Here is a 23,786-nt window from a genome sequence, read left to right on the forward strand (position 1 = left end):
CAAATGTTATGGATCGCTACACCCAGCCTAAAGGATCCCCCAGTGGTGCAAGTAGAACTCTGGAAGAGGCTGGAGATGGCTCCACTGCAACGGATGATTTGACTTTGCGAGACGTCATGGGCGCCATTGCGAGTATGAAGACATCCATGGGCCAACAATATGAGACGTTGGCTCTAAAGCTCGACACAGTGGCTATAGACGTCACTTGATCAGGACTGACCTGGCGAAGACCAATGAAAAGGTCAAGTCTCTAGATATAAAGACCGCCAGCCTTACGACCGACATGTCCAATCTGCAAACAGAGGTTCGCAATATACAGTCCTCCAACGACTTATTTGCCCGCCGACTGGAAGATTTTGAAAGTCGGGCAAGGCGCAATAACGTTTGTATCATCGGATTTCCGGAGAAGTTCACAGAGTTGACCACAGACCTCCTCGTGAAAGACCTTATTCTGAATCATCTGCCCCCAAGGGCCTCAGTAACTTTTTTGCTGTGGAACGTGCGCACAGAGTTCCGGGTGGAAAGCATAAACCAGGCGCCCCTCCAGGGCCCATAATAGCTAGAATCTTTAATTTTAGAGATAGAGACGCTATCCTGCAGGCGTCGCAGGCCAATGGCCCCACAAAATTCGAGAATACGACGGTCAGCTTCTACCCAGACTTCACTCAATCCATTCAGAAACAAAGGATGGGATTTCTGGGGGTGAAGCGGAGATTGAGAGACATGGGATTGAAATATGCAATGCGTTTTCCTGCTCGGCTTCGTGTTGAGTACAACGAACGGACATTCTTCTTTGATCGGCCTGAGAACGTTAGTGACTGGCTTGACACTCTGCTGACGCACCGAGACCGCCCGGAACACTCTAGGGGCGCAGAGGGTGGCCCGTTGGAACAAGAGTGAGGAGTGGTAACCGGCCCGAGCAGTATACGTAACTCACAGCTGTGGTTTGATGACTTTTGTGTTTGTACATGCAACTGTATAATACCCAGAGGCGGTAGGGGGGACGGGACTCTCCCTCCTTCCGGGGTTCTTTTTCTTCTTGTAGACTAGTTTTATGTCAGGGCGACAGGCACACTGCAAGTTGGGGTGGCTATTTAGTCTAACGCAGGGGTGCAGGGTGGGGGGATGTGTTCAGGGGATTTCTCTGGGGGTGGGGGGAGGGACTTTGTTTGGTTTTTTTTCGTTTAGAGGCAATACATTGTTGTATATTCTGATTTGGGTGACCTGTTCGCTGTGGGGTGGAGCCTGCCCTCACTTCTGGGATGGGGGGTCAGGGGTTGAGGGTACTATGTTGGAATGTTAACGGTCTGGGGGACAGGATAAAACGAGGAGTAGTATTACAGCTTTTGAGACGTCTTTCCCCTGATGTATTATTACTGCAGGAAACGCACTTGATAGGAAATACGTGCCATGCCATGAATCGGCGAGGTTATCGCTTAGTTGCACATTCGGGGTTCACCACTGGATCTAGGGGGGCGGGTATCCTAGTTAGGAGCACCCTCCCCCTGGAATTAGATGATACAATTCTGGACGACAGCGGACGCTATGCCGCCATCACGGGCAGATGGGAGGGGAAGACAATCTCCTTACTCTCTGTGTCTCCTCACCCACGCACACAAAGCCCTACACGACCAAGGCCCGAGCTACCTCAACAACCGCCTCAACTTCTACGCTCCCAAACGCCACCTCCGATCGACCAACCACGCCCTCGCCGCCGTCCCCCGCTTCCGAAGAGCGACAACAGGAGGAAGGTCCTTCTCCTACCTGGCCGCCAAGACCTGGAACACCCTCCCGACCGACCTTCGCCTGACCCAAGACCACCTCTCCTTCAGGAAGAAACTCGAGACCTGGCTGTTCGAGCAGTAGCGCCCCCCCCCCCCCCCCCCCCAAGCGCCTTGAGACCCTCCGGGTAAGTAGTGCGCTCTATAAATGCCTTGATTGATTGATTGATTGATTGATTGTGTATGTTCCGCCAGGCTTGCAAACAATGACTTTTGCTGATTTGGGGAGAATATTGTTGGGACTCCCTGAGGGCATTTTAGTTATAGGCAGAGATTTCAACTCGGTTGTCTGTGGTAGGGAGGACCGCAGCCCTCCCAGGGATCTTGCAAGATCGCAGTCTTGGTTGGGTAACTTCTTGGAGACACTGGGTCTGGTGGATTGCTGGAGACTGATGCAACCGGGACAGGCACAATACACTTTTCACTCAGGTGCACATGGTAGCCTTGCTAGGCTTGATTATGTCCTCATGCTGGCAGCGCAGGCCGTCTTGGTGAGGGAGATTAGGCACTTGGCCAGGGGTATCTCGGACCACTCCCCACTGTGGCTCTCTATTGATATACAGCTGGGAGCAGAAGGTCGAGTGGTCCAGATTAAACCCTGGCATCTTCGTAACCCTAAGACCCGGGCGGGCTTGGCCAAGTCTATAGATAAGTATTTCTCCGAAAATGTGGGGTCGGTATCCTCCTCAATCTCACTGTGGGAAGCCTTCAAGACGGTAATCCGTGGTCAGGATTTGTCATTGATTGCTTGTGCAAAGAAAAGAAAAGAAAGAATGAGGAGGTAGTACGGCTGGAGGCCGAAATACCTGAGCTGGAGGGAGAATTGGAGTCTAGTATCACACATGACAAGTTGCACGTTCTCAACCTCAACCAGCTTGACTATAGAGCCCTGGTGACTGATGCGGCTAAAGCTATGAATCGTGAGCAGCAGGGACGGCTGTATGATGTTGGAGACAAAGCGGGGAAGATGATTGCCTGGTTGGATAGAAAGGAGAGATTGAGTCTTGTGGTTCCCGTGATTGAGAGAGTGGATGGAGTGCGAGTTGTGGACCCTGTGGAGATAGTGGAATGTTTCGCAGAACACTTTCAAAAGGTATATGCGCCAGTCTCAGACAGACGGGAGGAAGACTCGCATTTGTTGATGCAAGATATCGCACTGCCTGTCTATCTGACTCTGATAGAGAGCTGATGGATGTGGAGTTTTCCGACGATGAAGTAGCACTCACCATCCGCTCCATTCGCTCCGGAAAAGCTATGGGCCCGAATGGTATCTCCATTGAGCTCTACAAGCTACGTCCAGACAAAATGGCGCCGTATCTCCGTGAGATGTTTTTGAAGTCACGAGACGTTGGTTCCCTTCCCCGTGATCAACGACTTGCATCCATTGTTGTGATCCAGAAGGAGGGGAAACCTCTGGACCAATGTACGTCTTACAGACCGATATCACTTTTAAATGCAGAACCTAAAATTTTGGCAAAACTGCTGGCAAACCGACTAATAAAGGTGATCAGCGATTTGATACATCCGGATCAGTCTGGGTTTAATCCACATCGCAATACCGCATTGAACCTGCGTCGTCTTCATGGCGTCCTGGCGAGAGCGGAGTTGCTGCATGAACCGGCACTCTTGGTCTCCTTGGATGCCACGATGGCCTTCGACACAGTGGAATGGCCATATCTGTGGGCTGCTCTCGCAAAGTTTGGTTTTGGCCCAGGGTTTATTAGCTGGGTTAAACTCCTTTATGAGGAACCACTTGCCCAGGTTGTGGTAAATGGCAGGGTCTTGGAGTCCTTTGTTCTCAGGAAGGGCACGCGACAGGGGTGCCCATTGTCTCCGTTGCTCTTCGCCCCTGCCTTGGAACCCCTAGCCGCTTGGCTGCGGTGGGAGCCATCGCTTAAGGTTATTAGGTGGACCCCTGATTTTGAAGATCGAATATCACTCTACGCGGATGATATTTTACTGTACCTCACATCCCCCTGGAAGTCATTAATAGTATTGTTTGACGTGCTTAGCTCATTCGGGAAGAATTCTGGTCTTGTGATTAACTGGACTAAATCCTGTGTTTATGTCCTTACTGGAGATATACCCCCCATGCCGCGTGGTTGCCCGATACAGGTATCACAGATTGGTTTTAAATATTTGGGGATTTTCATCTCACTTGACCCTGCTGTCCGATATGAGCGTAACTTGCTTCCCCCGCTCCGGCGACTGAAATCCGACGTGGCGGCCTAGTGTGGCTTGCCGTTGTCCCCTCTCGGGAGGGTGGCCCTTTTTAAGATGATGTCTCTGCCACGATTTCTATACACCCTTCAAAACACACTTGATCTCGTACCGGCGAGTTATTTCCGTGAGGTAGAGAGTTTACAGAGGCAGTTGATATGGGACGGGCGTCCTCGTATCGCCCTGGCTAAATTGACATTGCCCTGGTACGACAGGGGCATCGCGTAACCGGACATCAAGCGCTATTACTGGGCATCTCAATTGTGCGCAATCAATCATGCAATGTATGGCCCCATGCCAAATCCTGCGTTTGAAATGGCTAAGTGGCAGTTGCCGGGTAGAAACTACAACAGGGCGCTATACTCCAAATCGGTCGGAAGGAAGCTACTGGGACCGACTAAGATTGCAGTACGAGTGTGGCATAGTGCGAACGCAGCAATGGGGTGGTCGGATACATTGACCCGGGCGACCCCGCTCTACGTCGCTAAAAGATTGGGTAGCTTGTGGAAAACGAAGGGCTTTGAGAAGTGGGAACTCATAGGTATTTGTAGGGTCGGAGATCTTTGGATTAAAGATAGGATTAAGACCTTTGAAGAGCTACAGTTGGAATATGAGCTTAGTGACAATGAGTTTTTTCGCTATATGCAGATCCGCCATGCGCTGTGTTCGGTTTTTCCGGCCGGGGTCACGATTCCGGAATCTTCCCCCGTCGAAGATCGGGTGCTGGACGGACACATTCCGGACAGCTCCATTTCTTTGATATATAAAAAACTAATTAACGACCGTATGGATTTACTTCTACAGCTCCGGGAGGCTTGGACCAGCGATGGGCTGGAATTGGATGATGAGGATTGGCAGGCTGCAATATCCTCTCCTAAAGAGGTCGCGATCCCGGCCCGTCTCCGGCTGGTGCAATTGAAGATCCTACACCGGATATATATAACGGGCCCCCGTCTACTCCGTATGGGTTATTCTGTGGATGGATTGTGTAAGCGTGGGTGTGGTTCGATGGGTACTTTCCTTCATATCATATGGGAATGCCCGGAAGTGGTTGTGTTCTGGAACCGTGTGCCTGCAGTTATGGAAGAGGTTACGAGAGTTTCATTGTTGCCTGAAGCCCGGTGCTGTCTGCTGAATGTATGGGAACCAAATGATTATAATGTGGCACAGACTCAATGGGCTACCCTTGGGAACATGATAGCTAAAAGAGACATAGCACAATTGTGGGGGTCCCAAAGAGTGCCCACGGTCATAGCGTGGAAGGAAAACATGGACTGGTGCATGTTTCGGGAAAAAACAGTGTATGTCGCTTGTGGCAGACCGAGGAAATGGGGTAAAATTTGGGACCAATGGAATTCATACCAGGGGAGGTGTGTACTCCTTTTGTAGATATTCCGGAAATGTCGCAGTCCCCCTAGCCGAGCATTCCTTGTACTGTTTAGGTCCTCGCAGACACTGTAGTCTACTTTCTCCCTGCCCCCCCCCCTTTAATTTAATATTGAAACATACATTGTTTTATGGCGTGGTTTCTTTCCCCCCCCTGGAGCAGGCACTCACGACATTGCTTATTTTGCCTCATTAGTTCTTGTTTATTTATTATTTATAATTAGATTTATATATAAATAAAATACAAAACCTTAATTTCATCCGGTGCGAATATCCTATGATTAATACGAACTGTACGCTGAATCGCTGCCGGACCCCTGGGTTGTCGGCTGAAGAGCTGTGTTTTACAGTATCATGTTTACGTCTAATTTAATTGGCGGCCGGCCCCTGTGGTTGTAGGCCCACGCCTGTACTGTTACTGAAATGAACAATAAAGGTTTAAAAAAAAAAAAATCCTGGTACCTTGGATGGTCTACCTAAATCCACAATTCTGAGGATGTCGGCGAGGTCTCCTTCAGCAGCTAGATTGCTGTCGGGCTCTGGGAAATCCTACTACGTTAGTCCTTTACTGCAGCACTCACACTTGCTATCTCTGCTGGTTTGGGTTCAGTTTAGGATTGAATGTTTCAGACACAAGGAGGTTAGTGCCAACACTTTGTCACCTTACTTGAGACCTACAAAATGATGACAGTTACAGAAGATTAGATGCAAAAGCAGCTACTACTTGAGATAGCCAGATTTTGCAAAGGTGAAACATTGTGTTTTTCTTGTGTTCCAGGTGTTCCAGTCGGAGTATGGATTTTCCTCCTATTGAGTAAAGAACAAAGTCAGAATTCCTATTTTTTAGCATATGGTGGGTTTCTTTCTTTTCATACACTCGTTTAGGTTTATGTGCATGTTTTCTTTTCTCAGTGTTTTATTTATGTATTACCAAGGAATGGCGGTCTCCTAGTTGCTGCTCTTTTACCTTTGTAAATTGGATTTTGGAACATTTGTGTTTATATTTTACAGAGTGCTGATAAACGTGTGTGCCGGGCTCCCAACTTCAGAACCATAAATGTCTGAAAAGGAGGCCTTTTTCATTGAAAAACAGGTCATAATTTCCACCAAGGCCAATATGGTTCACATTGTGTTTGCAGGGTAGTAGTTTCCACTGTGTTTGCAGGGTGATGGTTTGCACTGTGTTTGCAGGGTGGTAGTTTGCACTGTGTTTGCAGGGTGATGGTTTGCACTGTGTTTGCATGGTGGTAGTTTGCACTGTGTTTGCAGTGTGGGCTACATACACAGTTATTCATACAACTAAAATTCCTGGAATCCTCTCAGACCAGGGGTAATAAAAAGGATGGCTGTGTACCACTTGAGGAGTGGCATGCAAAAAGTAACCAGGCCAGCAAATCAAACACCACCAATATGTGAGTCTGACAATTCTCTGTCAGGTGGTGAGGCGCTCTTATCGGGGGTAATGCTTGTATTGTTTGTACCTCAGATGCCTTCTGATGCTTTTCAGTGAGTTCTGTAACTTCTGTCCTGCATCTCTCAACTTCGTCTTTGACTTCGTCTGTCCGGGATACAGCTTTCTTCATTCTGGTCAAGGAGAAAAGTGAAAGAGTCAAGAGGAGCGCTCCATCTGTATCTCAGGATGCTGAACACTGAATGACAACCCACTGAATCCCCACTTTATCAGGCCTAAAACACTATAACAGACTAACCACCCTAAAAACCCTAAGCATGTATATGTTAAACCCCAAATGTAAGCCTTTGTGAGGCTTAATGTTCTATTAAAAGGTTTGCCTGTATAAACAGCATGGACCACCAATGATGGCGGCAGACGATTGAGCCATGAGTCGAAGGCATTGCAGTGGTGGCAGTAGTTCTGTTATGGCATTTGGTGGTTTTGCCATTGCCAGAAGTAACATTGCTGGCTGCAGTAATGCTTTTAGCTCTGGTGTGAAAACCACCAGTGGCAGTACTAGCTGTGGCCTTGAAGACTAGAAGCAGGCAGTTCATCCTTTGTGAGGCCATAGGACCGACAATATTACCCTCTATGCAAAGCGGTTTGTATTGGATTGGATTGTAATTGCATTTATATTGCGCTTACTACCCCTGGCGAGACATCAAAGTGCTTTTTCAGCGAGTAGCACGCTCCTCCGGAACCCATAAAGGATTAGTGTTGAATTAGTATAGTGAAATATGAAAGTAATTTAAGTGGTGTCAGTTATTTGGATTCAGAAGGATAGCGAAGGGATAGAAGAGGGGAAAAAGGTTTGCATTTATATAGTACTTGTTACCCTTGATGGGGTGTTGAAACGTTTATTTGGCGATTAGCACGTTACTCAGTGTGCTCAATGTCTTCGTGCATCTGCTTTGGAAAGAAATAATACTGGGTACATTTCCCAGGAGTATCTTACTTCTTGGTGTTATTTCTTCCTACAGTTAAAGTCCAAGAACCGTATGCACATTTGTACTCTGCATAAAGTTCTTCTCTTTTTATAGTTAGCTCTCCAGGGGATGAGTTGCACAGTCAATGATTATTCCAAGCTGAGTAGCTATGGAAAGTATTGTATGCCACTGTCATCAACCACAATAAACTCAGTATCCTGCCAGAGGCAATGCTTTTAAAAAGGATAGGTCTTTAAGTATCTTAACACCGTAATAATGTGCATAAGAGGCAAAAGGCACCAGCAAAGTCTGAGTCTAAGGTGTGGCCACAAGCATTAGGGTTCTACAATGCACAATATCAGTGAGGACCACGGAGGCGTATTACCTTTTACAGCTACCTTAGAAAGTCCTTAGGTCTCCATTATTTCACAATGACAGTGCCTACCAACTGGCCAAGTGAACCAAGTGCCAGCCATGATAACATGTATCAAATCTTAGTTTTCCAGCGACCCACAAGCAAAGGGGAGAAATCTAGGCATCTAACAATCTGCTGAAATGACCCAAAAGTCAAAGATACAGTACAACCTACAGCCTAAGTGAACTGCGACCCTCTACGTCTCCTCCTCACCGTACCTTTCCCCATTCTATCTCTTTCTCCTCCCACATGCAACAGAGCATGTACCCCAAACTTTTTTTAATGACAAACTTTATTGAATTTCTTGGTGTGGTAAAACAGCCTGTCAGAGGACCTCACCCATCCCCATCCAATGGGGCACCGCATATCATCCCAGAGAACAATAAGACAGAACAGATCCACTATGGTCCATAAACTACATATGAAAATTCATAGTCTCACACCCACCGACAACCCCGAATAGTCCTATCAGGCACCCCAGACCTTAGCATGTTTATGAGGACAGCCTCTTGCTCTGTAGATTGGCTCCCCCATCCTGCCCACCAGTACCTCGCCCTCTGCCACTCCAGTACCCTGAACTTTAATTTCAATTGCAGTTTCCCCAAGGTTGGGTGAGGGGACGTTGCAGGTCTTATTTTGTGTTGGTGGTTGTCGGTTGGCAACACCGGCACTTGCTTTGGGAGACCAGTTGTTTTTTCGCTCGAGCACTATCCTGATCCACTCCTGAGCACCTATTTCTGGAGACTGTAATCGTTTCAATTACTGTAGCACTATCCTGATCTGGTCTGCGCCGGGGCCAAAGCGCCTTTAGATGTGTTGCGCAGTATGCCGTAGGTTGTTGGCTTTATTCCATGTGTGCTTGTTTGGCCAGGGTGCTGGCTCTTCTGTGCCACTTTAGGCATGTCTGCTCTGCTGACGGACTGCGAGCCCGGCCCTATGTGCCCATGAGCTTTAAGTGGGTGCGGATACCACCTGGGTGTAGTTTTGGGAGGTGAGGGGGCAACGCGCGGCTGATGCTTCATACCAAGATATCTGGCTACCTCTCCAGCAGCTGTGGTATTGGTCTGCGGTGTATATACTGTGGGCATCAGCACTTATTTATTCATCCATTCATTTTTTTTCATCAAATGAAATACTAGGGAGTTGCCACCTACAAGACCTGGGGTACACAGTATGTCAGGGCCAATCTTGTGACCTGCTGTTGAACAACATATACTCAACATGAATCACGTCTAGTGGGCTTGCAGCTGCCATGTACACTGGAGCAAAACAAAGGTCCAGTAGGAGCGAATCAACATTTCAGGATAACATTGTTGCCCACATCAGAGAGAGAACACTCCCCCAGATCATATGCACAGGAGCCAATCCATGCCCGCTATCTACCTGGAACACCTGCTTTAAAGTCCGTCAGCATTATGTTGTAAAAACCCTTGCTTGTGTTCCACAGTAAAGAGCAGCCCTTGCAGGGAAATGGAAGGAAACATCTGGCGTGGATCATAGATTCAAAAGCTTAAACAATTCCCCATCATCTGGTTGGGAACCCCTAGTATTCACTGTTAACATGGCAACATAACCTTACACTCACTCAACAACACTGATAAAGAACTAGGGCTGTTAACATGGCAACATAACCTTACCCTCACTCAACAACACTGATAAAGACCTAGGGCTGTTAACATGGCAACATAACCTTACACTCACTCAACAACACTGATAAAGACCTAGGGCTGTTAACATGGCAACATAACCTTACACTCACTCAACAACACTGATAAAGACCTAGGGCTGTTAACATGGCAACATAACCTTACCCTCACTCAACAACACTGATAAAGACCTAGGGCTGTTAACATGGCAACATAACCTTACACTCACTCAACAACACTGATAAAGACCTAGGGCTGTTAACATGGCAACATAACCTTACACTCACTCAACAACACTGATAAAGACCTAGGGCTGTTAACATGGCAACATAACCTTACCCTCACTCAACAACACTGATAAAGACCTAGGGCTGTTAACATGGCAACATAACCTTACCCTCACTCAACAACACTGATAAAGACCTAGGGCTGTTAACATGGCAACATAACCTTACACTCACTCAACAACACTGATAAAGACCTAGGGCTGTTAACATGGCAACATAACCTTACACTCACTCAACAACACTGATAAAGACCTAGGGCTGTTAACATGGCAACATAACCTTACACTCACTCAACAACACTGATAAAGACCTAGGGCTGTTAACATGGCAACATAACCTTACCCTCACTCAACAACACTGATAAAGACCTAGGGCTGTTAACATGGCAACATAACCTTACCCTCACTCAACAACACTGATAAAGACCTAGGGCTGTTAACATGGCAACATAACCTTACACTCACTCAACAACACTGATAAAGACCTAGGGCTGTTAACATGGCAACATAACCTTACACTCACTCAACAACACTGATAAAGACCTAGGGCTGTTAACATGGCAACATAACCTTACACTCACTCAACAACACTGATAAAGACCTAGGGCTGTTAACATGGCAACATAACCTTACACTCACTCAACAACACTGATAAAGACCTAGGGCTGTTAACATGGCAACATAACCTTACCCTCACTCAACAACACTGATAAAGACCTAGGGCTGTTAACATGGCAACATAACCTTACACTCACTCAACAACACTGATAAAGACCTAGGGCTGTTAACATGGCAACATAACCTTACACTCACTCAACAACACTGATAAAGACCTAGGGCTGTTAACATGGCAACATAACCTTACACTCACTCAACAACACTGATAAAGACCTAGGGCTGTTAACATGGCAACATAACCTTACCCTCACTCAACAACACTGATAAAGACCTAGGGCTGTTAACATGGCAACATAACCTTACACTCACTCAACAACACTGATAAAGACCTAGGGCTGTTAACATGGCAACATAACCTTACCCTCACTCAACAACACTGATAAAGACCTAGGGCTGTTAACATGGCAACATAACCTTACACTCACTCAACAACACTGATAAAGACCTAGGGCTGTTAACATGGCAACATAACCTTACACTCACTCAACAACACTGATAAAGACCTAGGGCTGTTAACATGGCAACATAACCTTACACTCACTCAACAACACTGATAAAGACCTAGGGCTGTTAACATGGCAACATAACCTTACACTCACTCAACAACACTGATAAAGACCTAGGGCTGTTAACATGGCAACATAACCTTACCCTCACTCAACAACACTGATAAAGACCTAGGGCTGTTAACATGGCAACATAACCTTACACTCACTCAACAACACTGATAAAGACCTAGGGCTGTTAACATGGCAACATAACCTTACACTCACTCAACAACACTGATAAAGACCTAGGGCTGTTAACATGGCAACATAACCTTACACTCACTCAACAACACTGATAAAGACCTAGGGCTGTTAACATGGCAACATAACCTTACACTCACTCAACAACACTGATAAAGACCTAGGGCTGTTAACATGGCAACATAACCTTACACTCACTCAACAACACTGATAAAGACCTAGGGCTGTTAACATGGCAACATAACCTTACACTCACTCAACAACACTGATAAAGACCTAGGGCTGTTAACATGGCAACATAACCTTACCCTCACTCAACAACACTGATAAAGACCTAGGGCAAGATCTACGACCATTTGCGTTTGCGACTTGCAGATTGTGAAAAATTGAGAGTCGCAATAGGAAATGGACAACAGTGTCCGAGACACTGTTAACGATTCCCAATGACTTTGGAAAAATCGCAGCTTATGAATATTAATCAGCCACTCCCAATTTGCTCGGCACAGCAGAGGTCCATGTCTGGGTCTGTTTTAAAAACAGCAATTTATTTTCTTTTAAATACAGCTCGTTTTCCTTACAGGAAATCAGTATGCATTTAAAAAGAAACAAATGAAACGTTTTTGTTTCATTTTTTAAGGGCAGGCAGTGGTCCCTGGAACCACTGCCAACCCTTAAAAAATATTTTCCCATGCATTCCCAAAGGGGAAGGTGTCCCCAGTGGAAGGGTTCCCTGGGGACCCCTTCCCATTTGCAAATGTTTTACCACCTACTTGAAGTAGGAGGTAAATTGCGACTGTTTTGCAAGCGCAATTGCGGCCGTAAAAAAGTCATACATAGGGTCCAGACTCACTATAAGAAAGGTATGCCCTTGAAATGCGGCTTCCTAATAGCGAGTCACGAGTCCTAATTAGCAAGTTGCAAATAAATTGTGATTCGCTAATTAGGGTTTGTACATGGCCCTTAGGTATTTTTGCATGCGCAAATGGGTCGCAAATACTTCGTACATCTGGCCCCTAGACTACAGACCGTCCATCCACATCATTAGAAGTGACCCAAACATGAGACAATCAGCCCCCTGTACCGACAACTCTTCCTCTGACAGAGGTTTCCACCTGCCACATTTTCTAGCTCGTCCCAGTGTACAATTGATCAAGCTAGATTCTCATGAACAGGTAGGTGGGTGGGTCTCAGGCAAATCTATGGAGACCCAAAGTTACAGGTAAGTAACCTTTTTTCATTCACCAGCATTGGCTCTTTCATAGATGTGCATGCTTGAATTTAGATGAGCAAAGCAGCACAGTAAGCAGTGGAAGGTGGAAATAAGGGTCACCTTAAGGAAACAGGTTCCGGAGCACCACTCGTGCCACCGCTACTTCCTTTCTTGTCTGAATATCCATGCAGTGAAGTTTCATGAAAGCGTGTCTCATCCTCCACATCACTGTTATGTGTATTTGTAAAGTGCACTATCACCCGGAAGGGTATACCACCACTGTTGCAGATTCTAGTCTAGCCAGGCCTTCCCTGGCCAGGGATATGTTTGAAGAGCCATGTCTCCAGCTTCTGGCAGAACTCAGAGGCTGTTCTCATTTGTGACTGCAAGTCTGTCCATGCTTTGGGAGTGATGTAGAAGAAGCCTGACCATCGGTTCTGGTTCTGTGCATGCATGGGGTGTGTGCAAGTAGGAGTCTGGCCTATTGGAGGTGTCTGCTTGGTTTGTGAAATTAGATCTGGCCATTTGAAGATTTATATTAGTATCTCCAGGATGTGGGAGCAGGAGGCTGTGACAGCATTGCTTTGGATGGTCATGTTGAGTTGTCTGTTGATGATAATCCCAAGGTTCTTGGTGTGGAGGGTGAGAATGTGTGTGGGTCCGAGTTCTGTCGGCAACTTGGTGGAGTCGTGGGTTCTTCCAAAGATCATGACTTCTGCTGCATTGTTGTTAAGTTTGAGAGAGTTGGTCTTAATCCAGTATGCTAGTTTAGTCATGCAGTTGGCAAACCTGCTCTTATCCAAGATGGAGAGTATGAGTTGGGTGTCATTGGCTAGGACATACAATAGGAGTTGATGTCGTAGGTGCAGATGATGCTTTATAGAGGGATCCTGAAAGCATTTAATCCCTTTGACGCTTATGACGAGCTCAGCTCGTCATGAGGCACAGTGGAGCTGCCGTGGAGCGCCCACGCAGGACTAATTCCCCTCCTTTGTGGGCGTTCCATGGGAGTGGGCGGAGTCGTGACAAGCTCAGCTCGTCATGAGCACAGCTCCACTGTGCAGCATGACGGGCTGAGCTTGTCACGAGCACTGCGAAACCGCGTGCGGCCCACCTTCCCTCTGCACCGCAGGGGAATTAACCCCACACTGAAGGGGTTAAGAGAGTCAGGCTGATCAGGACCCTTGTGGAACACCACAGATTGTATTGTGTTCATCCAAAGAGTAGGGGACTAGGCTGATTGACTGCGTTCTTCCAGTCAAGAAAGAGAAGATCCAGCAGAGAGTGGGTCCTTCGATTCTGATCTCTTGTAGGTAACGTATGACGATGGGGTGGGACACTGTGTCGAATGTCGTGAAGTTCGTCCGGCAAGATGAGGGCAGTCATGTCACTGCTGTCCAACTGATGTCATTGGCTGTTTTCTTGCTGTGGTTAGGTCTGAATCTGGATTGTGTGGTGTTGAGGAGTTGTCGTGACTGCTGAGATGGTTGGTGAGAAATATGTTGATAGGTTTCTCCAGGGCTTTGGCTGAGTACAGCAGCAGGAGATGGGTCTGTAATCTGCAAGTGTTGCGAGGTCTGCAGAGAGCTTTTTGAGCAAAGGGAGTAGTTTGGCATGTTTCTAGGTGCCCTAGAAGGGTAGCTGATGAGATGAAGTGTTTGGGACTGGGCTAAAGGCCTTGCTGATGGGTTGTAGTCTGGTGTTGGTGAATGCTTTGAGGGGGCAAAGGTCTGACTGGGCACCAGAATAGATAGACTGCATGGTGGAATCAGTTTCATCTTTCGAGTTGGAGGGCCATGCAGACAAGTACTTTCATTTAACGAAATGAGGAGATGTGTTACGAAGTCTGTTGGATCCGGTTGGGGGGTCGAAGTTGTCATATATGGTGGTGATCTTGAAGTAGAAGAATTATGAGAGCTTATTGAAGAGGTTCTGCGAAAGGGTAATGCTGGTGGGACTGGCTGCAGGGGAGGTGAAATCTTTCATAATGGTAAAGCTCTCTTTGCTGTTGTTGGTGCTGGCATTATTGCAGTCTGCAAGAGTGGAGTTTTTGGTGGCTTGGATCAGCTGATGTTAGCATGTAAGGGTGGATTTCAAGGGGTTCCCGTCCGTGTTGTCCTGGCTTATTCTCTAACTGCGCTCCAGCTTTTGCAGAGGCCCTTGGCCATCCTGAGCTCCTCCATGGCTCCTCCTACTGCTGGCTTATAGTCTCGATCTTGTGGTTCTGTTGGATCTGAGGGGAGCCAAGGTGTTAGCGCAGGTGGCGATCTAGTCTTTGAGGTTGGAGATGGAATCGGGGAGGTTGCTGTTGTGTTGGGGCTCGTACTCCAGGAGTTTGGTAGTCCAGGCTTCTTCTGAGAACTTGACCCATTCCTGGTGGGCGGGTCTAATGGTGGTGGCACCAGATATAGTTGTCTGAGGAAACCGCTGCTGAGGTGAAATCTTTCACAATGGAGAAGATCTCTGTGCTGCTGCTGGTACTGGCTTCAATGCTGCATGCCAGCGTGGAGCGTTTGGTGGCCTGGATATGTTGGTGGTTGCGTCAAAGGGATGACTGCAGAGTGCTCCTGTCCGAGCTGTCTTACCTCTTTTGCCATCTCAGCTCCAGTTGTTTGCAGTGGTGCTTTGTCACCCTGAATTCCTCCATGTACCAGCAGAATTATGACACATAGAATTGTAGTCTTGTGATTTTATTGGGCTTCAGGAGACCCAGTGTGTCAGCACAAGCGGTAATCTAGCTTTTGAAGTTAGTAATGGAGTTGGGTTGGCTGCTGTGTACAGGCTGGCATTTCATGAGTTTGTTAATCCAATCTTCCTCTGGGATGTTGATTCAGTCCTGGTGGGCTGGCCTGGGCATAGTTATTCTGTGTTGGTGAGGGAAGGGAAAGGTGAACTCGATGAAAGCGTGGCCGGTCCAGATGACTGGAGTGGGTTTGTGAACCGAGATATTGTTGAAGGAGGTGAAATTCAAGTCCAGGACGTGTCCAGCAGAGTGTGTGGCTCTTTTCACATGCTGAATAAGCCCAAACTTTCCTAGAACTTCGACTGGTGTTGTAGTGTATGGGTCGGCACAGGCTTCCAGGTCGAAGTTCAGATCTCCACAGAGGATGAAGGAGGTTGAATCGAGGGTGTGGTGGCCCACAAAAATTCGCAATGGTGTCGGCATTGTGGTGCAAAGTCCAGATGGTCTGTAGATGAGGGAGCCGCGCAGGGTGAAGTTGACTGTGATGTAAATTCTGAAGCACAGGTGCTCTATGTTGCTTGGGATAGTATTCGAAGAGGTGGTGCAGCTGAGGATGTTGCATCTGGGCTAGTATTGTCTGTCTTGCATGGCGCTCCTGTAGACGGGTGGATGGCTGGGGCAATGTCGGGGGCCAATGTGGGGTTCAGTCAGGTCTCCATGAGGAACAACCGGTCTGGTGCTTGTTTGTGCAGCAGGTTCAAAATCTCCTTGGGTGGTTGGTGAAAGCAGGTGTTGAAGAGCATGAATAAGAGTTTGCAGTGCTGTGTGGCTGGCGAGTGTGGGTGTAAGAGAATCAGGTGTTGGAAGCCGTGGTGCGGGGGTGGTGAGCATTGGGTGTTCGGAAGAGCATGAGAACTTACAGTTGGTACTAGAGAACGTTCGTTTGGTGGTGGAGTATGCAGCAGTGGGGCAAGCAGCAGCCAGTGTTGGAAGCAACAGGATTTCTTCACTGGACATGGGCGGGGTGTTGTGCCTGGAATTAAGCAGGTCCTAGGACAGAGGAGTAGATCAGGGAGCAGTGGGCTGGCAGGGAGCAGGCCCAGGAGGAGGGAAGTGAGAAACAAAGGTAAGGATTGGCAACGGGGGCAGAATAAGGGGGAATAGAGGGGGAAAGGCCAATAAAGGGACAAGGAGTGAGATAGGAAAAAAAGGAGCAAAATTAGAAATAAGACGACAAGGGAAAAGTAGAAGAAACAGAAACAAGCAGAAAAGTGAGAAAATGCAAAAAAACAAACAAGCAGAAATATGTGAGAGTAAAAGAGAAAACAGGCAGAAGAGAGCGTGAGTGACAAGTAGAAAAGAGCAAGACTGTCAAAGAGGCGCAAGCAGAAATGAACGAGAGTGGCAAAGAGAGACACGCAGAAGTGAGCAAGATGAAACAGGTAAGTAGCACAGAGTTAGAAGAGCAAGATGAAACAAGGAAAGCAGTAGAGCTCAGACAAGAACCAGTCCCAAAACAAAAGAACAAACCGGAAGGGGAACAGGAAGGGGAAGGGGAAGGGGAAAGGGGGGGGGGGAGAGAGAGAGAGAGAGAGAGAGAGAGAGAGAGAGAGAGAGAGAGAGAGAGAGAGAGAGAGAGAGAGAGAGAGAGAGAGAGAGAGAGAGAGAGAGAGAGAGAGAGAGAGAGAGAGAGAGAGAGAGAGAGAGAGAAAGATGCACAGGAGCGGGATCGGAAATGGCCTAGCCTGCTCAGAGCACCAGGCACAGATTAGCCCTGAGGGAGTTAATAGGGGGGTGCGGGGGCGGAGAACAAGAAAGAGCTAGTGAAACTATGGCAAAACTAGAAACAAGCAAATAACAGCAAAGAGACAGAAAAATAAACAAGCAGAAAAGAGAGACAGTGACAAAAATAACTGCATCACTGCATCATATTTCCTTAAGTGAGACATCAGCAAAAAGAGAAGCTATGGCTGCTATGCGACCTGCTGACTGAGCCTGGTGTATAAAGAAGGGTCCCTGTGAAACACTATATCATCGTTTATTTTATTTACGGGTCATTGAACCTCTGGAGAACCGACGGAAGCGGTTTGTTTGCTGCTGGCTAAAACAAACACAGAAAGAAATTGTAGTGCACCCTGTATTATCTCTGTCCTGATGAAGACCCCGATGTAAGGCAACAAACATACCTACAACTGTAGCGTGGGGTCGAAACGTTGACGGCTACTTTCTTTCGTTTTTCATGTTGACACCGCCCGCATTAATTTGGATTTTCATGTGTCAATATAGACTTTTCCTAGTACTATGGGATATGTGATAATCCCCTAATTTGGCTCAGAGGTCTGAAGCCTCCAAAAGATTTGTTGTATTTCGAATGAAATTTGATATTTAATGAATGTCACAAATTTCTACTCTTCACTTTCTTCCTTTCCTCACAGCATCACGCTACCTCACTTCCTCCTTTGGGGCACTGTTATTTACTAAGTATATTGTCTAACCCATTGTGATTAATTTACAATGTGTGGATGTTTTTTACTTTCTCCGTAAATAAAATAAACAATGATATAGTGTTTCACAGGGACCCTTCTTTATACACCAGTTATCACCCAGGTCCCATGTGGATTCCATTGGGTAAAACCCCCCCTTTAGATGCTGAATGAGCCTGGCATTTCCAGAAAGTGGGGTATTCATGAAGGCATGAGCTAGTATGTATGTATGTTTGTATGTATGTATGTATGTGTGTATGTATGGATGAATAATGTATATGTGTGTATTAAGCATGGGCGGAAAATCCGTTTCGCTCGCGGATTTTCGGTAAATTCGCAATCCGCGAGATCCGCGAATCTCCCGCAAAATCCGCGAGCAGCGGATTTTATGGCTTGCTCGCACTGTTCGCGTGAGTTCGCGGCTTGCCAGTACAACTTCGCACCCCGCGAGTAAGTGCTAAATTGCAGAAATACGATCTTAGCAAAACTGAAACTACTTACCAGGTTCAAAAGTTCAGGCTCATCATTAGTAGCCATTTCCTGTAGTGCTTCCTGAGGGGCCCCTCCAGAGTTCAGTTGCCAGTTGCAACTATTATGTGACCCTGCTCTGAACCTCAGAATAGTTACACATATGCCACAAAGGTCCTGAATTACAGCTAAGGGAGACAAGCAGGAGCCAGGCTGGAAGTTAAAATCCATTAATCAGCCCCTAATTCATTATTGTCAGTTGGGGCAGGGCAGGTGTTGTAACTAATTTTGCAACAATGAAAGCACTTAGCAAGTGCAAAAGATCACTAATCAGGAAGCACTAAGGAAGCAGGTGCCAGCTAAAAAAATATTCTGTGACACATTAATCAGCCCCAAATTAATTCAGGTCACTTGAGGCAGGGAAGGTGTGCTTTGCTTTGCCGAAAATAATGTACACTGGACAACCAGAGGGTGTGGTGATGAAACAGAGGGTGGCATGGGTGGGCCAGAGGGTGGCATGAGTAGTCAGAGAGTGGCAGTGGTGACAGAGAGTGGCAGTGATGAAGAAGAGTGTCCCAAACAGGCTGGACACGTAGAAACAAGTTCGCAAAACTTGCGACCCGACAGGTAAGTTCGCAAATTGCAAAATTGTAAAAACCCTCGCGAACTGGCAGAAACACGCGCGAACACAAAAAAAAAATCCGCAAATTCGCGGGAATTCGCGGATTTTGCGGATTGCGAGTTCGCAAATCCGCAAAATTCGCGAACGCGAGATTCGCAAAATTCGCCCATGCTTAGTGTGTATATGTATGTATGTATGTATATGTATGAATGTGTGCATGTATGTATGCATGCATGTATGCGTGAATATATGTATGTGTGTATGTATATGTGTATATATGTATGTGTGTATATGTATGTATGTATATGTGGGTATGTGTATATATATATATATGTATGTATGTGTGTATATGTACATATGTATATGTGTGTATGTGTATATGTTGGTATGTGTGTATGCATTGATCAGTGACATTTATTTCACGAATATCCAATAATGGATTTTAAAATCATAGTTCATCCATTTATTATTATTATTATTATTATTATTATTATACAACACAGAAAAATCATCTTTGAACAATGTATCTTCACAACGTTTATTCTTCTCAAATTGCGAAAAGAACATCTTCACAGCCAACCAAGACGTATTAAGTATTTTGCAGACACCTCACCTTTCTAGGCACAAAACAGCTCAACATATGCAGAGCACAGCCTTAATCCTGCCAATCGCTACTATATTTTATCAGCAAAATCCATTTCAATCGAAATCTTCTTTTTTGTTCTGAAAGTTCCGTTCAAAGAACTTTATTCGGTTTGAGACAAGCCATAAAAGCACAAATAACAAATACAAACATTAAAATGATAAAACCGAGTGATCCGGATGTAAAACATCAACAGAAATACAATAGGTCTGCATTAAAAAGATTAAAGTGTCTCAGTGCAATTAAAACAGCTACTACAATTCATTTCCTCTCCTTCACATTAGTATGCACAGCACATAAAGTACAGTACTATACGGTTACTGGTGGATATATCCTTCACTGCTCAGGGCTTATGGAAAGTCACTTTCCAATAATTTACTGAGACCATGAATCTGTAGGTAGTGTGACACAGCTCATCAGTCAGAAGGATCTGGAGGTATCCTGATGCCTCTCTGCATTTCCGTATGTATAGGTTTCGCAATAATGGTCTTAGTATGCATATGCGCTGCTCTGCATATAACTCACAGAAAACCCACAAATGGAGTTGGGATCGTTGGGCGACTGAATTCCAAGGGCGAGGGAGCACATCTCTCCTGTAGATGCATTGGAAGGGTATGACACCAGAAAATGAGCCATTCCAAAGCGAAATCGAATCCGGTAGAACCTTTGTCTGCATGGTGTCTGAAGCAAGTATGGTTCAGTGGCTGGCGTGGTACTGCTCGACTGACTTTTTCTTCAAGTCAACCTCCCATCGCTTGTCTGTAAATTGTAAAAGTTCTCTGCCATGGCTTGGTTTGGCCCATTAGTTATCGACAGATTGTCAAACAAATCCCTCCTATTGGGTGCTTAGAGGTCTTCTATGATATGTTTGGGCCATTGGTTTTGTGGAGGGGCTGTGCAAAGCATCACGGGATTTCTTGATCTGCACTAAGCAGCAGGGGAAACAACTGAATCAGCCTTGACCAGGTTAAATACACATGCCGGAGATAAACTAAAGCTGTGCTGGATTTGTTATCATTATTAAACCTTGATCACATACATGGTCAAGAATGGTGATTGCTCTCGCACCCCTATGAGATTTCTCCTTGAACCTTTTCATATAAGGCGATATGAGGCACAAGATCCGGAATTATACTACTTGAGCGCTCAAGGACATTCAGTCCATTTCTGTATCTTCCACATCCGGAGATGGAGGCTGATAGACCTATCCTGACCCATTGCACACAAAAATTAGTGCGTCAACTCCTTGTTTTTAGCTTACAATGTCCACAGTGGACTGCACCTCCAGAGCCAAATGGTAAACGGGTTTGTAAAGAGATGCTCTATTCACCCAAGGCGTCTCTAATCCGACAACCATTATTACCACTCCCACAGGAGCTTAAGGCAATTTCTCAATTGCAGCGACAGGACATTAGTACCTGGAGGGAAATTGTATGACAATTTGGAAATTCATCACCCTTGCACATTTCACTGGGAATACTCCATGTACGCCCTTAGATTTGTTACTCTGCTATCACTTGAGATGGGCTATGGACACATCGACTCCTGACTTACCGCAAGAGCCTGTGACTAGCTCTACACTGGAAAGCTGATGACGCAACACCTACCACTCAATTAATATGTGCACTGTATAACCTGGCTTTTAACAAGAACCAGTGTACTGTTCTTAAATGGGGCCCCCTGTCCTGGAAAAAATTGGGAATTTCTGTTGTAAACTAACTGCCATGATTCCCCAACAGTAGATTGTGCATCATTCATTATAAATATTTGCTAAGAGCATAATACATGCCAAAATCACTACACAAATATGGCCTGCCACAAGATTGCAGATGTGAGAATGCAATCAGGAAAGTGCTGCCTTTGTACAGCTAGCCTCAACCCGCAATGGTAATCAGTCCTATTGGTTCATTGCGTCAGTTTCAATGATGGCCTTGGGTGTGGGAGACTCTACACCGGTTTGACCTTACTGCTTGCGAAGCAGCAGATTTGCTAATGCTGGGGCAGAGGGTGCTCCCCTGAATATAAACAGCGGATGGACACGTGGGTATGTGCAACAAACTAACCAAGTCATATGCTGAACTTCTACCACCAACAGCATGTCCGAGAGACAGTAGATGGCCCCTGAAGGGCTATCTCTTGACGGTTACAGAGCAGGAAGTGGTGGTGAGGTACCTGGAGCACTTGCATGGTGGAATGAAGGCTAGGGCAATAGTATGAAGCACTAGCAGACATGATGCCCGCTGAAGAGGGCTCAATGGTGATCAGCCATGCTGGATATCCCGGGCCTTGGAGCAGCACTGATGATGCAGAGTGGGGCTCAGCAGTGATCAGCCATACTCCTGCTGGATATCCCGGGCCTTGGAGCAGCACTGATGAGGCGGAGTGGGGCTCAGGGGTGATCAGCCATAAGCATGTTGGATATCCCGGGCCATGGAGCAGCACTGATGAGGCGGAGTGGAAAGCCCCTGAGTGGGAGGGAGATCAATATTTGAATTGATGATGGTACACCATGTCTTTGTCATGTATGTACAACTATGCACTGCAAAGTTCTGTACGTTTTGATTTTGTTATGCACTTACAGTTGAGATAGGCAGCCAGAATCCATGTGAGGCATTCCCCCCAAGCAGATGGCATATGCCAATATTATCCAGCTGAAAATCTCTTGGCATCGGCTCTGGGTTTGCTTAGTCTGGAGCAATGAATTGGTTCTCCTAGGAGCCTTCGTCTGGTGCATTAGTCGAGCGGCCTGCAGAAGAATTCACTTTATCATCACCTCAATTGGAGACTGTAGACCTTTTAAGGGCATCATCATCTTGAATCAAGCCTTCGTCCTGATGATCATAATCCTCAGAGCCTGGCTTAACGCTGTCCCTCTCAGCTGGCACCATCCACAGGAAGGGATCTATGGAATTGATGCAACTGACCCCGTAGATGATCACGAGGAACATGCTTCTCCAGCAATGTTTGGGTGGATAATAGGAGGCGGTGTGGTCCATATTGGGTTACAGTATTGTTGTGCCGGGGCTACTGGCGGAAATCGCTGATAGATAGTTTGAAGAATTCTCTTGCTCTCCATGGCAGTTAGAAAATGAAGCAGCTTTTGCACTGGAGGCATCAAAGGTGAACCCCCCCCGATCATCTTGAATCCGATGAGGTCTTATAGCAGATATGTCAACTTGGAGTTATGCTTCGGTAGATCTATCCTTTCCTCCTCTGCTTCTTCATCCCGAGTATCTACATATTGGGCATGCAAGTCAGCTGGCCTTGTGGTGCCTTGACCCTCTGTGTGATCTTCATCCTCGCTAAACAAAGTATCTCTTTGGCCAGAAGTGATTTTTCATCCCTCTCGTCCCTCTCCTGTCCCACGGATGCATTATGTAAGATCCACCTTGGGAATTGCTGTGGTCCTGGTGAGACTATCCGGGATCGTAGAGGTGTAGCATACGGTAGAAGAGAAATCTCAGAAGCTAATGACACCAAAGAAAGGACTGCTAAGTGTGCTGGCACTGGAAAAGCTGTAGGTAGTTGTAGAACATCCGTCGTCAATGGTGGGCTCATCAATAGAAGTAAATGCGCCATCTTAAAGGTATAGCTTGTCATGGACGACTGCATTGTAGCTGGAAGCACTGTGGACATTGACGGATGTGTCATCGGCAAAGGAGTGATGACAATGACGTTAACAGTGGATGTTCCTTTGATGGCACTAGTTTCAGTGGGCTTTACGTCATGACCAGGGTAGAGAGCTGCCTTGCCTGAGTCCTCATCAACTTTAGCATCGTCGGAACAATAGGTGACACCCTTGTCACCAGGGCTTTGCCCCTTTTGCCACAACCAGACTGAACTGACTAAATAACAGCTGCTTGAGTCGTGGGCATTACATGGGACATCCAAAAGCACAAATGAAGGGTTGATTTTACCTCAAACTCAACAAAGGCATTCAGTTAATTCAAGATTGTTGTCCAATATTGCTGAAGCTTGGGACATCCTCACTTGTAACATAAAAAGAGCCCTCTACAGAGCTACATTTCCAACACACAGGAGTCAAGCCTACCCCATTTTGTTCAGCTCTGACGTTATCAAAGAATGTTTTATGCAGCATCTTGAATGGGTTCAGGCAGAACCTTGCCCTGATGACCA

General features: G+C 46.4%; 1 protein-coding gene across 1 annotated transcript in view; it reads right to left on the bottom strand.

Moving 5' to 3' along the window:
* Positions 1-23,786, bottom strand: part of DNHD1 (dynein heavy chain domain 1) — a 682,720-nt gene that overhangs the window by 234,101 nt on the left and 424,833 nt on the right. Inside the window, exon 29 of the mRNA XM_086933691.1 lies at positions 6,869-6,971. Within this exon, the coding sequence (XP_086789817.1) occupies positions 6,869-6,971 (103 nt within the window). The remainder of the gene's footprint in view (positions 1-6,868; positions 6,972-23,786) is intronic.

This window comes from Lissotriton vulgaris, chromosome 8 (genome assembly GCF_964263255.1).
Source record: "Lissotriton vulgaris chromosome 8, aLisVul1.2, whole genome shotgun sequence".
Classification (NCBI taxonomy): domain Eukaryota; kingdom Metazoa; phylum Chordata; class Amphibia; order Caudata; family Salamandridae; genus Lissotriton; species Lissotriton vulgaris.